At 42.8% G+C, this 18,320-nt stretch overlaps 1 protein-coding gene across 1 annotated transcript in view; it reads right to left on the bottom strand.

Moving 5' to 3' along the window:
- The window catches only part of bcl11ba (BAF chromatin remodeling complex subunit BCL11B a), a 43,898-nt gene extending 26,091 nt beyond the window's left edge, over nucleotides 1-17,807 (bottom strand). The window contains exons 1-2 of the mRNA XM_012852831.3: nucleotides 16,746-17,807; nucleotides 9,982-10,455 (exon numbers count right to left, since the gene is read on the bottom strand). Coding sequence (XP_012708285.2) covers nucleotides 9,982-10,455; nucleotides 16,746-16,800 — 529 coding nt within the window. The 5' untranslated portion in view covers nucleotides 16,801-17,807. The remainder of the gene's footprint in view (nucleotides 1-9,981; nucleotides 10,456-16,745) is intronic.
- Nucleotides 17,808-18,320: the final 513 nt, after the last annotated feature.

Below are 18,320 nucleotides of genomic sequence, written 5' to 3'. Positions count from 1 at the left end.
CCCCGACATTCCTTTCTCCTCCTATTCTTCCTCCTCCAGGCCTCACCTTCATCCTCCCCACCCTACATCACCCTCCCTTACACACACGCACACACACACACACACACACACACACACACACACCGCTTGCCTCCTCCACCAATCTCATCACTGACGCCAGGACATCAATTTTGCAAGTCGCCGAAAATTACCATGCATGAATGCAAAAAAGGCTGATCAGGAGTAATTAACACGGCTTCATATGCAAATTTTATTAATGCAGAACTACAAAGTCATTATGCAAATCAGGGCTTCGCCGAGCCTCTTGACAAATACTCGCAGCTCCAGCCATCGAGATGGATGAAAAGTCTGCTCACTCACTTCGGACTGGAGGGATGCCTGTGTGTTTTAGTCTAGTTAGTGGATTAGCACCGGCTATTGCTGCTGGCTAGCTGTGTGTGCGTGCGTGTGTGTGCGTGCGTGCGTGTCCGTGCGCACATGGCCAGTCTGTGCGTGTAAACTGTGTGATTAGGAAAGTGGCTAATGGCTGTGTGGCAGAGTAATGAACCTGAGATGCAGGGGATGGAGGCATTTGGGGGGTGAGATGATATGAATATGCATGATGCTCGCTGGCTTTGATGATTAAAGAAAATTTTAATATTTAAATGAGTGCATGCAAAGTGATTACTGCTGCAGAGACAGAGAGGGAGAGGACAGGGCAAAAATGGCAAAAAGGGATTTGGAAAATGCAAAGAAGCACATGAGATGTTGCATTGATGGTGAAGTCTCTCTCTCCCCCCCCCCACCCCCCACCCACACCCACCTCCAGCCTCTGTGTTTCCTCTCTGTCTCAATCAGTCACCGTCTTTCTCTGCCGTCACGTGTCTCATTTCGCTCTGGGTGCCTGGTTTGTGTCCAGGATGTTGGATTTTCCAGAAGAAAGATGGAAGAGGAGGATGGAGGGAAGACAAGAAGGGGGAAGGGGAGGGGGGGGGGTATGCTCACGCAAACACGCAACATCTCATCCTGTGATGTGTTTCTAACAGAGCTGTGAAGGCTTGACGAGGAATATACGGAAAGAGCCGACGGTTAAACGGCGTCTCTCTGGTGAGCGGCTAAAAACAATCCCTGTTAGGAGGAACCTGATGCAACGATGAGACGAAAAATGGTTTACCGAGGGCTTGGAACATGGAAACAATTAAACATATTTACGGTTTTGGGTTACTAATTTCAAGATGACTCTTTTAGCTGTGGAGAACGCAGCAAACACCGACGTGTAAGAGTTAAACTGATTATCTACCATCCCTGTCCTTTTCCTATCAGGCTTTTCAGGCCAAATGGGGAGAGTCCAACATCGGCAGCATCGTTGGCAGCAGATTAATGCCTAAAAGCAGGTTAGAAACTGAGTTAGGAAACAATAGTTATTTTTTCAGTTCTGGGCATGTTTTAGCCTTTAAAAAAAACTTTAAGACCGGTGTTCTTGGCACTATGAAGCAGCTTATTATATAAATACACACACTCAGTTGTGAAAGTTGACAATTTTTACCGCACGCTGTGTGGTGATGCTGCACATTTTCCACAAACTGCAAGTTATTTTGTTAAATTCCACTTTGCATTTTAAGCGCTTTACGTTCAGTCCATTTTTTTCTTCTTTGCTACATTAGAAACAAGCAATTTTAGACCAGATTATAGTGGAGATGTTTAAGTTTTAACACCAGACTAATACAACATGTCTTCCTGCTTCTTCTGTCCATCTCAAACACTTGGACTGGGTTTTAGTGCTTATGAGGATGATTTAAGTTGAAAACTGGTGGGAAACACTTTGCTGTTTGTTCATTTATGATGTCGTTGGGTCCTGATTAGAAGGAAACTCAAGATTTTATAAATGTCAGCTTAACAAACGGAAGCAGTGCTTGATGCCGGCAGTATGACTCCTTGCCCTGGGTGCCACTGTTTCAGGAGGCGGCTTAAGGGTTCAGACGGAAGAAAAAAGTGGTTTAATGCCTAATGCCGAAGATTGGCTCTGCTTTGATAACTATTTTCATTGATAAAGGTTTTTAAGGACTCTTCTGCATTGTATTTATAAAAGTTTAAACTCTTTAGATTTGTCAAAACTTTTATTTTATCTTTTACATTGAGAATATTTATAATAGGTTTTTGAAACTTTCAAGAAAGCTTTTTTTTTCTTGCATACATATAGACTAGTCAAATCTGTACCAAATGCTGTTACACTGAATAAAGGTTTATTTAAAGGAATATTAAAATCAGTTAAACTTTCAGGTTGTGGAAACAGAATGGGGGGTGAGAGTGGGGGAACTCACACAGGGCGTCAATTATGCAAGAACCGCCACAGAGACAGAAGAACAGCTGGATGCAACATTACAATATCTCAGTCCGCTGCAACGTGGCCGCCATGTTGGTAGGGGCGATGTCTGAGTTGAACGAGGTTTGCTTTTCATTTTATAAATCACTTCTTTTTAACAATTCGAGATTTATTATTGCATTGTAATTTCAAGTGACTCTGAATCGGATTGTTAAACCATAGATACCAAATATATTAGTCTTTTTCACAACTGGGCTTAAATGAAAGTAAGTGTGAGTAGCATAGATTAGTTTTTTTTCATTAAACTATTTATGAGCATTATAAAATAGATTTATTGTCATAGTGATTCACATTTTTGAATCACTATGACTTGAAGAACAAACACATTCATAGTTGTGCTCTGACATTCTTTTTGTATTGATTAAAGACAAAAATTATTTAATTAAATGAAGTAAAACAGCCTTGTTTTAATAGCCTTTAAACATAAGGCTTGAGCAGCTCCTGCACGCAAAGCTGGAATGCTCCTTCTCTTTCGTAATCATACGACAGTTCGGACAACCCCATCAATATGGCGGCAGCGGTGACGCGTGAAGCTGCATGTGAAATTCCATGCGTCTACGATCGGTAATCCTCCGGTTAACGGGGGTTTGCCGCTCTGTATTGACACCTAAACAGTTTCAGGGTAACAAAATAAAGAAATGTATTTGTACGCAAGAATCGGCTGGCATTCCTGGTAGCTCTTATGTAAGTAGACAGGAATTATTTCTTAAGCCAACTGTGTGGTTACTCCTTGTCCTAAAGTGAGTCTGCGCATGCACTTTTCAGACCCTTTTAAATGCATCACGACTGTAGCCTACCATCCAAAGACACAAACAGCCGGGCTAGGGCGAGAGAGGCGAACCAGCACTGGCAGAGAGAGAGAGAGAGAGAGAAAGCGATACAAACCAGAGTAATTACCACTTCAAACAGGCCATCGCTCCATCCGAGAGGCCTCCCAGCTTTATTGAAACAACGCACACACACACACAAAAAAAACAAGAGCAGCGGGGCTCCATAATGCCTCTAAAGTACAGACTGTTATATCACACACAGTCTAGGTTGAAGCTCCTTGTGCAGTTTTATTTGGAAGACAAATAAGCATATGGTGAAAATTTTCACGGCCCGCCACCGGACTCTGTCACTATTCACGAAAAACGCGTGCGACCGTATGAATCATTTTCGTCATCGCTGTGTTTTAATAGTTGAATTACAGCTGGTGGTGTAAGAGTAAAAAATGAAGTGCAGCAAACAGAAGCGAAAGAGACTGCGAAGGCATCGTACACTCAACCCGTCAGATTAAAAAAAGGTGTCGTCGTATCAGAGTTTGTCAGAACTTCCCCCCCTCTACGGTGTGTGTGTGTGTGTGTGTGTGTGTGTGTGTGTGTGTGAGTGGACTTGGTTAAACGTCTGAATTAAAGCCTGGCTGACGGGGCTTTAAGGGCCGCGCAGCATCGTGTCAGGTGTTGTTAAACACTCCTCGGTGAGAAGCGCTCACACTGTGCGCAAGCCTTAAAGGCAAACTGACATGTTTCTTTATTTTAATCTGCTGTCACTGTGAGCTGACTCCTAACTGGGCTAACGCTCACCTGAGTCTGTGGAGGCGTTTGGCCTGACTGTTGCCAGTAAAACTTCTGCATATTGGCTGCTTACATTTCGTCAAACAGCCTCCACCGTGTGCTGAATTTCACGTTTGGTCTAGGTGATAAGAAATAAAGTCAGCATCTGTTTTACAGTTTCAACTGATCCGGAGGCTTCCTGACCAACAAAACCTTGACATTTAAGCACTAAAGTGTCCTCGTTAAATTCCCATCCAGACTCCTTTACTCATATATTGATGTATTTTACACCCTGCTATTGATTCTCATTTATTCCCCCATGTAACAAAAGCTGCTCACAACAAACCACAACTATGTTTTTAAATCTCATTTTTAAATATTTACATATTTTTATATTCAGAATAGCATGGTGGCAACAACTAATAAAACAAAAAACAAAGGTACTTATAGGGTTTTTACCTACACAGGGTGCCTATAGGGACTGGGATCTAAAAAAAACAGTGACCTGTTATCCTTCTCTTAGTGTTCTTCCTGGTATCTACGAAGGGGACTTGTAGTGCTCTTTACAAGATGCTTACAGGTCACCAATGGAGACCAGCCTGTAACATGAGGACGGGCCTTGCAATGTACTAGAAAGTACTTGCAGATTACTTACAAGATGCCCAGGAGGGTACCTACAGGCATGAAAGTGACTTGTTACAGTATTGTTATGGAGTACTGCTAGGGTGTGCATAAAGATCGGCTACTTGGGTTTACTTACGGTTGATTTTATAATTTTACTGCTCATTTTTAAAGTTTTAAATGGTCCTGGCCCATCCCATCCATGTGATCTCCTCAACATCCAGACGCCTTCAAGACCACTTTCTCCTCGATTTGCCGACATCAAAGCTAAACCAGGAAGCATTGCAGTATTTGTTGTGTCCATAGAGTCAGTGGCGGTTCTACACCAAATTTAGCGGGGATGGGGGTGAAACCTTATAAATTAAGTGAGCCAAAGAGCCAATCGTGCTCTGGCCCCTGTTGGACCCTGTCTAGAACCGCCCCTGCATAGAGTCATTTAAATGTCTGCTAAAACTCTCTTTTCTTTGGCCTTTGACTAAGCTTAATATTCTAAATAGTTCTTAGAATACTTAATCATTCTATATTTTATTTAGATTTATTACAATGTTTAGAATTTATTATATATGTTGTTTTATGATTGTTGGCGTAATTGTGAAACACCATAATGTGTTTTTTATGTGATATACATATAAATAGATTCAGAGTAACTTTGGGGTAAATGAGTGGTACACTTAGAGTGGAAACCGACAGACATGCATGGTACCCGCTATGGTAGCTGGAGTAATTACAGCAGGCCTACCAGGGAACCTTCCCAGGAACTTAGGGGGTTCTTACAAGGTAGCTAGGGGGCACTTATAGGACACCTAGTGGGTTATAACAGTATACTTCTGGGAAATCTAAAGGTTGCTTTGGGCATATATGGATACTGGATACCTATGGTGGGTACTTGATTACAGGGAACCTGTGAGAGAATTTATAGGAAAAACATAGTACTTACAGGCTATTTTTGGGTTACTTACTTTGAGTTTTGTGCACCAATATATTAGAATTTCAAATGTTCCTTTAGAATTATGAAACCTGAACACTTTTGACCTTTTTCCCACCTCAAAAGTCTATGTAAAAGTAAAGAATTCCTTAAATCATTACAATCACTAAATGCCATACAATACAAAAATAAAATCTTTAACACCGGCAATGTTTTACCTTTCCTTGCTATGGTTAGATTTTTTAAATATGAAATAACTAAACTTTTTATATAAACTAATAGCGATGTGTCCCTTAAGTAACAGCCTGCATTATATATTGCTGCTATTTGTTTGTTTCCACATGTTTATCATATTTTAATATTCATTGTATAGCTATTTTCAAAAATGTATACAGAATTTGTATATATTTTCTTCCTCTGAATTGCATGTATCTCTTTGCTGTTTGAAGCAATGTAAATCTCTGCCCTCGGGGATGGAAGATGTCTGCCTAAACACCATGACAGGAACAGAGCTAATTTAGTTTTCGTTAACCATTTCCTGTGATTCGCCCCAACATATGCTTGATTATATGTTGATGTCAGGAAATGAAGATCAAGAAGGCTCCACATATTGTGAATAAACCATGAACATACTATATTGTGGAGGTGAAACTAAATTATGTTTTAAAATCAATCCTGAAGTATTGTTCCCCAAGTAGTGACATTACACCTTTTGAAAATGTGTCAATCTTTCTTAAAACAACAGCTTAAATTTTTACTGGATGCGGATGTTAACTGTATAAAATATTTATCTGTTCAAAACAACAAGTCTCCATGTCTTTCATTGACATTTAACTTTTTTATAAGATCAGTCGTAACCATATTTATATTTTTAAAAAGTGGAAAGATCGTGTCTCATTGTGTCTGTGTGTAATCAAGTGCATTCTGAGCCGGTGTCAGCTTCACCCATAATGCATTGTTGCATTATTGTACCACACAATCTGCCCTCCATGCTCCGTGTTTCTGACTCTCATGTCTGACTCTTACATACATGGTCGAAGACAAGGTATCAGCTACAGAGCAAGGAAGGCCTCGTCTGATTTAAAAGTTTGAAATATAACAGAAAATTGCTTTTGCTCTATCGACCTGCAGGGCGCCAATTACACAAACCTGATCAGTTTTCCCTCAGCTCCATCTCTGTCCCCACCTACAACACCAGGTAATAAAAGGTGTGAAAGGAAAACTCCATCTGAGTCAGTAAGAAAACTTCTTCTGCAGCTTGTTGTCCCCTCCCCCCCTCCCCTCCCTCCCCCAGTGACTACGAGTCATGTGTTTTCTGCAAATTAAAGCCTGTGTTGATTACCAAAGCGCTCTGTCCTGTGCTCGTGTTAATAAGGTGCAGCTTGGACGTATGCATCATGTGGAAACTGTGAAATACCGAGGGTAATTTTCAAACATAAAATCTTATTGGAGCAATATAGTTTACAGCTGCCGCCGCAGTGCACGTCCAATTGAGCCGCTAATGTTTTTGCTTTTAATATGAAAATTATTATTGCGCTTTCTGTTATAAAGAAATATTGTGCAATTACGGTTTCCAGCATGTGGGGCTGACGCCACTGGAGGATTGCAGTCGGATATATTGCGAGCATTTGAAGCAAAGGGAAAATATATTTCTGCGCATAAATATGAAAACCTAATGACATGAAGTCAATTAGCACGGAGTTAGAGAGGTTCTTTTTTTGTTTTTTTTATGTTGTGTCCACAGCGGTGACATTCTGCCTTGCAGAGATGTTCGAGCCCGGTGAAATATTAATGAAGTTCAGGTCCAAACAGCGTTTCCAGTCGAGGTCGGACCGCAGACTGACGTGCTCGCAGGAGATCTGTACCACATAGTCAAAGGTGTTACCTGCAGGTGGCTTTCAACCAGATTTATTTCTAACCGTGCAGACTTTACAAGTGGAGCAAATTGTACTAGAAAAAAGAAAATATGTCAGCTTTGGTGGACGAACAGAAATGCTCTACCATTATTGATTACTGTTTATAAAATTACTTCCATCACTAGTTTGTGAACTTATTTCTGACATTTTGTTTGATACTCTTTCCATGGCTGGTGTGGATTTTCTGTTCATTGAAAACCTTCTAAATAACTCCCCTAATTCAAGTTAATATTGTGGGGAACAAACAAACCAAGGGTGGTGAAAAGTCATGAATCTTCAATGCAACTGTCTTGTATTTTCTTAATAGTGATTCAGCTTCTGGCTTCCATTTAATTCTCATTGCATTAGAATTTTGCTTGACAGACATAGGGGAACAAAATAAAATCTAAATTGTATGATTAAGCAGCGACGGCTCACTGAACCAGAGCAAAAATCGGAACAGGAAACGTGTTCTACTGATCTAGAAGAGCAACATCTGTACAAGGTCATGTTTCATGTCGACCACATATTACCTCAAACTGCACAGAGTCTGTAGTTTTACCACCAATAGTTGGCCAGAGTTCAGAATCAGACATTTCTGTTGATCAGTTCAACTTGGGAAAAATCTGATTTTACTGTCCGTTAAAACAGAGAGCAACAATGATCGGTCTATAAACGTTCAACCAACGGAACAGCATGACTTTAGTGCACTATTCTTGAGCTTAATAAAATATCTTACCACATTGGTGTATCAGCCACATTTAGAAAACGTTGCTTTCACGTTTTTTCTTATAAGAAGTATGCTGCTGTGTAAAACCACCGGTGCAGCTGATTAACGTTACCTCTGAGGTATAGGTGAACACATCCGCTGAGCACCGACTCGCTTTTAAACCGCCGACTTGTTGGCGATTTTTTGTTAAGGCAGGTTTTTGGTGAATTCCTGCAGATTTCTGACCTCCAAACTTCTCTGGGACTATTTATCCTTTTTTTTTTTCTGTGCAGTAATTATATTGACTGGTTTGAGAGATAACTGAAAATGGAAGAAACTTGCCTCTTTCTAATCCCCCTCTCTGTCTTCTCCTTCCGCTGTGTGTTTTTTTTTCTTTCTTTCTTTCTTTCTTTTCCTGGCTTTGCTTATTTGAATTTTAATGAGCTTTTCACCTTTTTAAGCAGATGGCTTAGGCTGGATTTCTCCACGCGAGTTGGGGTGAGCCTCTCTGTCATGTTTTTGCACAGTTTGTTTCAACGAGCCGAGTCCTTGAGGGGGTTTAGAGCTCCGAGCGTGGAAGGCGTCTGTCTTCTCTCTGTTGTCCTCCCTCTCTAATGAAATGAACGTCTCTCTGTCTCTCTCTCTGTCTCTCTCTCTCTCTCTCTCTCTCTCTCTCTCTCTCTCTCTCTCTCTCTCTCTAACTGCAGCAGCAACACTACGGAGCTGATCTGCAAAAACTGAAAACATGTGTGCTAAAACATATACAAACCCAAACATGCTCTTTGCAGCAGACAGACCCTCAAGTTGGAGGTGAGAACCTGGAAATGCTGTGTTCGAGATCAGTTAAACCCTCAATGATCTTGCGATTAAGATCTATTGCATTAAGTAATTAGCATGTGGTAATATTAGATTTATGATTTGAACCCGTTTTTTTTATTGGTTTCTGGTTATCAGCTTCTTTTGCACAAATTCACATTTTCAGCTGCAACTGATTTTGATGTGCCTCTTTTTCCAAATGCAAAGTGAATTAAGAGAACTGTAGCTTTTAAAAACTACTTTTACTGCGTGTGTGTAGAAGCAGCAAATCGGAGATGGCTAAAATCGACTGCATGCTCTCTGCACGCTCAGCAGAATCTTCTGCACAGAAAAGCACAATAACAACGGTAAAGTAGAAGCAAAATGATCCATGGTTTTAAAAAAAATTCCAACACATACAAATCTGAAAATTGGGGTGTGCATATGTATGCCTTTTGGCTTCTTTGCTGAAGAATTGGTGAATGATCATGTCTTTATATAATTAAAGCTGTGCCCTGATCCACTCGGTTTCTTGGTCTCCGTGATGCTGTTTGTTCTCTAACAAACCTCTGAGGACTTCACGGAACAGTTGGATTTGTACTAAGATTAAACTACATGTGTGAACAAGGTGAATTTTTTAAGGCATTGGATTTCATTTAGGAGCAAACAAAGTTAAAGGGGGTTAAATATATATGCGCATGATGCACTTTTCAAATTTTTATTTCTAAATAAAAACGTAAAAATCCCTGTAGACCCATTCTGAACGTCATGCTTGGTCGATCACATAGAATCCAAATCAAACACATTCATTCGAATGAGAGGTCGTCCGGGGGCCAAAATGTGAAGTTGTTCAGGGGGTCTAAAAACTGAACTGGAACTTTTCACTTAAAAGGACTGATTTAGCCATCAGAACCCTGAGAGTTGGAAAAGCTTCATCTTGGTGAGGGATGGGAGGGAAGTGTGGTAATGCTGCAAAGATACACTAGCAAACTGAAACAATTTCAGCAGAAAGTCATAAAAATTGAGTTTCGAATGGAGTTTCTTTTTCAGATTTTATTTGTGAAGTGTGGTTCGTGCACGCACGTGTTGCACAAATTCTAAGCTCCCTGAGTGTGAGAGAGTGCATCTGTGCTGCCTACCTGCTGGTGTGCTCTCCTGCTTCGGGCAAATTCCTTTGGTGGGCGTCTTTTCGCCCCTCTCCACTCCCTCTCCTCGTCCTCTCCCTCCGACCACCTCCTCCTCCTCTGGTGTCACCTGGATGCCGATCTCCACCGGCTCGACCACCTTCCTCAGCTCCCCCCGCTGGGCGTAGTGATAAAGGCTTTGCAGACCCCCTCCTCCTCCTCCTCCTCCTCGGTCGTTCAGCTTGTCGTAGCAACCGTTGGGCAGCAGCGGTGTTTGGCACTGCTTCTTCTTGTGCTCGATGAAGAGGAGGATGTCACCCAGCGGGAAGGTGAGCTGGCACTGGCCACAGGTCAGCAAGTCGTGATCGACGTGGAGGCCGGGCGGCAGCGTGTGGGCCAAGCCGGGGTCCAGCGGAGGGCCCGGAAGGCCGAGCGGGTGGGGGGGTGACGGGTCGGAAAGCAGAGCGCCATCTGGATGCTCAACCTCAGCTAGAGTTAGGAGGAGAAAACAGACGAGGCGAGACGACATCAGTCTGGATTCTGTCACATCAGAACCGTCTAACCTCACCAAGAGCTGGTGAAAAAAAGTTAGAAAATAAGTCACTTTTTTTGTCATGGGTGTTGAAGCTTCATGTGTTTGATACTGAAGTCCATCTCAGTGTTACCTGCAAACCAGGTGCTTGAACCTCTTATTTCATTGTGCTAAACCGAATGGAGGCAGAAATATGGCGAGACAGATATGGCCAGCAGCAGGAAGAACTGGACGAACAACACAGATCAAAACGGTGGAGAGAACGATCGACTCCGTAATTGTCAACATCGCCTTCATTCATGCACTCAGCCAACTCAGTTCAGAGAAATTCACGTGGAAGGATTTTATTATGAATTCAGAAAGGCTCAAGTTGCAGCAGCTGGGTGTGAAATCTGATGGGAAGGAGGCCATTGCTGGTGTTGAAAGCCAACGTTTTTTTCCAGTTCAAAAACAATCTAATCTAATAATAGGATTCCTAACTGGTTTCATTGATCCTGCATCAGTGGCTGTATTTATCACAAAGGTTTGCTAAGAAACCGATCCCATTTTTTTTTTCTCAAATGCAGCCCATTGGTTGGTTCGCTCTGCAGATTTGATGTTTATATATGCAAAACATAAGCCTGGGTTCTCCAAAAATCCAATTAATGTTTGATTAATCATCACCTGGGCACGGTTTAAAAATATAACCAAAATAAAAATTTAGAAGAAGACATAAAGAGCCTTCTAAAGAAGAGAAACAGATTTTTTTAAGCATTTCACCTACATGATTGGTGATTCACCAAAGCAGCAACAAGCCGATGGACTTGGTGTCCACGCAGTCTACAAATAATAATCTTTATCTTTCTTGTCGTCACCTCAGTCCCTGATGGACAAAGGATCAGTTGCAGATTCAGGATGTTACACACTGAATACCTGCCGCTTTTAAACACCCAGATGATCAACCTTCACTTAGAAATATATTCCAGATTTGATCCTCAGAATGTCAGCAGACAGACTGCAGACTGATGCACACACGCTTATCTGTTTTTGCAGGAAGTGTGTGTGTGTGTGTGTGTGTATGTGAGTGTGTGTGAGCAGGTGCATAGCATCAGAGTTCCGTCAGCCCACAACGCCGCTCGTTCTGCATCATAACATGTTTGCCGGCTGCACACACACACACACACACACACACACACACACACACACACACACTCTCACACACACATAAATGCATTGTGTTTGTGGCCTGCAGGCTGCAGCCATCTGTCCTCTGAAATGATCAGCCGTGTACAGTACGGAGTGTGTTTCCTAATAAACATCGGAGAGAATAAAGCCAGTTAGCTGACCTGGAACAAACCCAACACGCACGCACACACACACACGCACACACACACACACACACACATGCCGCAGATTCGATTTCATCTGACATGTCAGTTATTGTAGTAATGTGATAAACACCGACAGATGTGAAATAGGCAGCTGCCTTCCTGCGGCTGATCAACTGGAACCGAATACGATTCTTTTAAAACCACAAAAAAAAAAATGTTTTATCAAATTTGCTCAGATGTTTATTCGTCGCCCTGATAAATCGCTGTGTATCGTTACATTCAGCCAGTAGCTGTCTGAGGAGACACTTGGCGTGAAAACAAAACCATGGGTTTGGTTTTGACTTGTTTCTTATTTTCTTTTCTTCTTCTTTCTTCTTTTTTTTTCTTTTTTTTTTTGCACACCAGGAAGGCTGACAGTTTGTATGCAAATGATGGCACGAAGGAGGAAGCGTCACTGTGGCATGATTTACCTAATAAGGTTTATGTGAGGGAGCCGAGAGTGCTAATAGGATGAAGGGAGGAAAACATAGAAATGGTGGAGAATAAAAAAGAAAAAAGAAAAATAGCAGATAAGATCTGCGGAGCTCAAATGAAATGCAGGGAGTTGCATTTCTTTTTTTTTTCTGTCTGCAAGTTTGGTCCAATCCGGCAACCGTACCAGTGATTTTAGTTTCAAATGTTGACCATCTGCAGACGTTTTTATCAGTAAATGTCTTTAAATGTTTCCTTTTATTCTGAGCAATTGGAAAAGCTGAAAAAGAAATTTGCCAATGTGTGTGTGTGTGTGTTTTTTTTTTTTTTTTTTGTATGTGCAGCAAGCTCTGTAATCAAGATAAAATGTTAGTGAGGCTGCACCCATACACGAAAACATAGTTTCATGCAGAATGGTACAGAGATATCAAAACTGATTTAAGTTCATTTCCTCCGAGCTCATTTAGCCGCCGCGTGCGGCTGCAGCTGGATGCAGAAACGCTGCAGACACCGAGTTGTTCTTAGTGTGCGACAACTATTTCTACTTTGCAACCTGTTAGTTTTACAGAACAACTGCGGATGAGTCGGACGGTGTTTGTGCAGGGCGTAAAAGTGTGTTTTTGGTCCGCAGGTGTTTCAGGATCAAACCATCATCTTCTCGCTCATCTGTCGTTTCCTGTCTGCTGTCAGCCTTCAAAAACCAGAGCAAGAAATACACACACACACAAAAAAAAATACTCGTATTGACACTTAAAATCAACAAGAAATTCCAGGATAAGAACATGAATCAGATGATTTTTAGTCTTCTCTCCTGTGAACAAGTCTTCCCTGATTTTGAATAAAACTAATTGTAATCCACATTTTTTTAATCTCTTTTCTCTTTTACCTCTTTTTGTCGTCGCCAAATGTGCTAAATTATTTATTATGCAAAAATATATGGCATTTAGATGGGGCGGGGGGCTTTACTTGATACACAGACTTAAGGGAAGACAATAAAACAAAAAGAAAGAAAAAACAGCGTTATCTGTGGGTGCCGCTGCTTTAGTTCCCACAAAATGAGTGCCTTCAGTTTTGTGACAGGAAATATTTTTTCGCACAGTGAAAAATGCGTTGTTTTCGTAAGCTTAAAAAAAGTCTAGTAGCCTCTTTCAGCCAGCTGAGTGGCAGTCCACAGCAACAGGTTGGGGAGCACCATTCTCTTCAACGCTATAAGCAGTTAGGAAGACAAATCTTGTCAACCCTGTTCTTTCTCTGGCATCTCACTACAGGCACATTAAGCCTCAGGAACGGGATGGCAGAACATTTTAGCAGCTTCAAAACTGGAACTTTCCAAACAACCTCGACACAATTAACCGACTCATTTCTATAGCAAAATAGTTTTGCCTTGCGCAAAATTATCCCAAATTAATCGCTGTCTCCACAAATGTGTGGAGGACATCTTTTTTTCTTTCTTTTTTTTTTCATTTTTCATCACCTGGAAGGAATATGGTGCAAAAGAGAGGCTACAAAAAACAGATTAAAGTATTGTCTAAGCAAAATAAAACATATTTAACTAGACTTATATTCAGCAGATGAACGATTGACGAGTTCTAGTAACACCTGTATAGGACCGGTGCTATAAACTAAAAAAAAAAGTAAAGAAAATATGTTTAAATCTCCAAACTAAATGCACAGTGAGGGAGTCTGTGTGCCGTTTTCACTGTAAATAAGACCCAGAAGTACAAGGTGTCGAGTTGCTGACAGTTAGAGAGGCGAATGTGGTCTTCCAGCACTGATGTCATCTGAATAAACACACAGTGCACACACACACTGCTGCAAAGTTCCCAGCCTGATAGCTCCCCCTAGCTCAAGCAGAGAGAACACCAACAGGAGGGGTTTGCCGAAGTACAAACCGATGATGATAAACCTCAGCTGAGCACACCAGCACCTTGGTATGCAGGAGTGTGTCTGTGTAAAGCGTGTGTGCAGCCATGAGCTCAGAAGTGCATTCATGCACTTTCATGCAGGATTTAAATACCACAAAAGCAATAGGAAACTGCACCAGTTTACAAAAATCAAGAGGGGGAAAAAAAAAACAAATATCCCTTCATGTTCTGGTTTGAATTAATAGCCACGCACATCTCACACGTTCAGCTGCTGTTTTAGTGACCCTAAACTGAACCGGTGCGTTTATCAGAATCCGCCGTGCAGGAGTGCATTTTCATTTGTGGCATTTTAAAGGCTCCTCTCCGCCTCTAACAAAGACTTCAGCCCCAGCGGGGTGCACGGCTATTTGACAAGCCGAAGGGAAACATGCATCTCAAGTGGGCGACTGCAATTTACACGGAGCACGTGCGCGCGCGTGCGCGTGCGTAATGAAAGCACTCGTCCTGTTTGCGCCTCTTCACACTCCATCAGCCTCCTTGGAGGAGTGCCGGGTTTTCTTTTTTTAATTCGCTGTGGATCAAATCAGACAAAACCAAAACTGTCTGAATTTCAGCTCATTCTTTTTTTTTTTTTTTTTTTTTTTTTTTTTGTCTCTTGGGGACAAACTGTATGATCAGAAGATTTATCACTCTGGTTTGATATTTTCTTTTAAGTGCTTGATGTGAAAATGTGCAGAGCTGTATTTGCCGGAGACGATAAACATGCAAATTATTCCTCAGATTCATTCACCAGTTGGTTCCAGGACCAATTCATTACTGGATTTAAAAAAGAAATGGCTGTCACACTCAAAGGTGGAAATAAAGTCTCGATCAGCACTGCAGAGCAGCCTCTGAACAAACCTGAGCACTTTATGGCCAAACCTTATTTAAAAAGTTTCTCTAGACACAATCTCCACTAATTCGGGATTAAGTTTGAAAAAAAATATTTTTTTTTTTGGAGTGTTTTGCTAAATTTTGGGTAAGAAAGCTACGCATTCAGATCCACATCTGATGGATTTCAGCGCCTGGCAGCTCAAAGGGAATTATGTAGATTTTATTTGGGGAGGTGTACATTTACATGCACGTCTTCCCTCTCACATAAATATATGCATCTGTGTATGCACATGCCGGTTGTCGAGCAGAGTGAATCCAGGAGCTTCTACATAAATTACAGAACGTGACACCGTGCAGGAGCCCTGAACGCGGGTAAATCAGACGCGTCCTGCACACGGAACAACTGTGAAAACAGGACGCTCATTTATTAACCTGTAATCTTTCGTTCCACCTGACTTCCTACATCCCCATTTTCAGCTCTGAGAAACTTGCAGAGCGCGCCAAGCGACTCTCCGCAGGCCTCTGGGAGAGCAGCCGCGCAAAGTTACAGCTCTCAGAAAACAGAGCTTAGTTTCAGATCAAACATCCACCAGAATGCCTGCTTGTCCGTGCATGCAGTCTGGCCTTACAGCAGAGTGGAGTCTGTGCACAATCAGGCTGCGGAGTTAAAAAAAAAAAAAACACCTGACCGCCTCATTAAGAGTGCAGAAAGTTCGTTAAATCACTTCAGATCCTTCAGTGCGTGTTGTCTGCTGCTGTCAGGACGCATCAGCCGGGAAACTGATCCGAGGCCAAGAAAAATCTCGCTGCCGAGAAGTCTAGGGGCAAAAAAGTGACAAAACATATCAAAAAACCCAGAAATGAAAGTTGTTTAGGACAAAGGATAAATTTGAGGAATTCAAATTTCACATCAGACCACATGTAAAAGATGCTTCTTTAAAAAAATATTTTTTATTCTCTCTTTTAAAACTTAACTTTTGAACTCTAGATTTTCTTTATCACACAATAAGGGCACACATGTTAGTTTAGTTTTAATTTACTCAACTAACAGAAGTCGCGTCCAGGCTACAGATTGTGGAAAATTAGCTTTACAACCTGAACGGGACAGACGAAGAGATGGGCAACATCCTAATTTACGCAACGGCGTGTTTGTTTAAATCACTTCAGTTAAGTTTTATTTTTAGAGGCTGTTTTGATAAAGTTAAGGTAGTAGATTATTTTTAAATCTTTAACCCATCCAACAAAGAGTTAAACATGAAAAATACCAAAGCGCGTTTACGTGTAAAAAGACACAAGACTATTGAATATTAAACAGCCTTTTTTATCTAAATAGCAAGTTTCTCTTGTGACTTGAGCGCAGCTTCAAACCCAGCGAGGAGCGGAGCACTGATTCCGTCTCGGGACGGACCTACGGCTCCTCGGTGCGCGGCTCTTCCAGCTGCGCACGTTTCTTCGCTCTCTCTCAGCTCCGACTGTAAATTCGTAGCCTCGGTGACAGCGTGTTATTCACACACCTGGCGGATCAGATAACCGCTTGAAGGAATTTGACCGATTCTGACCAATTAACTATTAAAACTGGGAGGACAATCCATCGGGGAACACTTTACAAAACTTTCTGCCAATAAAAATCTGAAAATATAGAATCTCTTTGCCCCCAGAAAAAAAGAAATAAAAAAGAAATATAACCTCGGAGTGTGAGAATGTGAAAAGTGATGCAGGGTAACTTACGCGTTATTTCTCTCTGGGACAGGTGCTGCGGGTTCCCCTGCTTGCGTCGGGACATCGCCCTGGCATTTACACTGGCATCGCCCGGAGAGCTGCTCAGGAAAGGTCGGCTCTCCTCCTCCTCCTCCTTCTCTCCCCGCGGCTGCCGCTCCTGCACACGGCCAAACTGGCCCCAAAATTCACTGGTCACCCCCAGCTGACCGCTTCGCACCAGCCCCAGGTGCTGCCCGCGGACTGGCCCCTGCGCTGTGGATCTGTCCTGGGTGGGCAGCGGCTGCTGCGCTGTGCGGTCACCGGCCGTGGCGCAGCGCTGGGCGCCGGGGCGCTCGCTCAGAGCTCGGTGCCAAAGTGGTTGCGCGCCTCCTTTCTTGGAGCGTGGAGGGAGGGGGGACAGCCGGGCTCTTTTCCTCTGTCGCTATCACACCATCCCCTCAAAGGAGCGTGGAGGGGGGAAAAAAAGAGCGGAGCGGAAAGGCGGTGGGGTCACCTCCTGATGCTCTGTCCGAGTCTGTGTCCACTCTCCGGACACTGGACACTATCCGGTCCTGAGTGGAGGAGTGACGCGGGTGGCTGGACTTCGGTGGACGCGGGTAAAACGGGAATCCAGTTCTCTTCTCCCCAAGTGGTGGGCACCTCCAGTGCTGCACTCCTCGTCGGCCTCTCAGACTTTAACTCTTGCAGTCAGAGCCCGGCACTGGTCCGAGGACGGTCTGTCACCCTCTTTTTCTCTTTGTGCTCGCGGAGGAGTCTCGCATCCCCCCGGCGCGCGCGCGTGGCTCTGCGTGGCTCTGTGCGGCTCTCTGGCTTCTACGGTGGGAGAAAACTCAAGTTCAAGTGCGGACGTGACGTTCAGTCTGCGGTGAGAAGGGAGAGTGGAGACTGAAGAGCACTGGGGGCGACTAGTGGTAGCTTTCACACACACTCACACACACACACTCACACATACACACACACACACACACACTCGGGCATGTGTCGCGCACGGCAGCAGTGGCCACAGTCGCTCAAGTCATCTCCGCGCCGCGGAAGCGTCGCTGCGTAAGCGGGACTCGTGTTTTCTGTTGGAGAAGTGACCCGAAGCGCGCACACACACCTGTTCGGACAGCGTGGACGAGCGCTACGCTTTGCAGAGCAGTTTTTTTTTTCTTCTTTAATTATCCGCAGTTTAAATCTTCTGCAACGCTTTATATACAGCAGTTAGATTTTATTCAGACTTACTGGGTAAACATGACCCCTTTTTTATGCTGCTTTTGTGCAGACAAGCCAGGTGCATGCAAGAGAACTTTATTAAAGCTGGAACTGACCCTGGTTTGTTTCTATTAAATCTACAATTTGTAGATTGAGAATGAACACGGCGTGTATTTTGTTCTTCAGCTGTGGCCTTTGCTACGCGCGCATATGCACCGAACACACAGATGTCAATAATTAACTGTCATAATAAAATCATTTGAGGCAAAAAAAACGATAGATTCCAAATTCAAGTCGGTTTGATTTGATTGTAGAGATAAAATCTGGGCATCGGGGAGTTAAAAAAAAAAAGATTTAGGTGGAGATGTGTGTTAACGTGGCAGCTTTGTG

The sequence above is a fragment of the Fundulus heteroclitus genome, unplaced genomic scaffold (genome assembly GCF_011125445.2).
Source record: "Fundulus heteroclitus isolate FHET01 unplaced genomic scaffold, MU-UCD_Fhet_4.1 scaffold_110, whole genome shotgun sequence".
Lineage (NCBI taxonomy): Eukaryota > Metazoa > Chordata > Actinopteri > Cyprinodontiformes > Fundulidae > Fundulus > Fundulus heteroclitus.
This window is presented reverse-complemented; position numbering and strand designations above follow the sequence as displayed.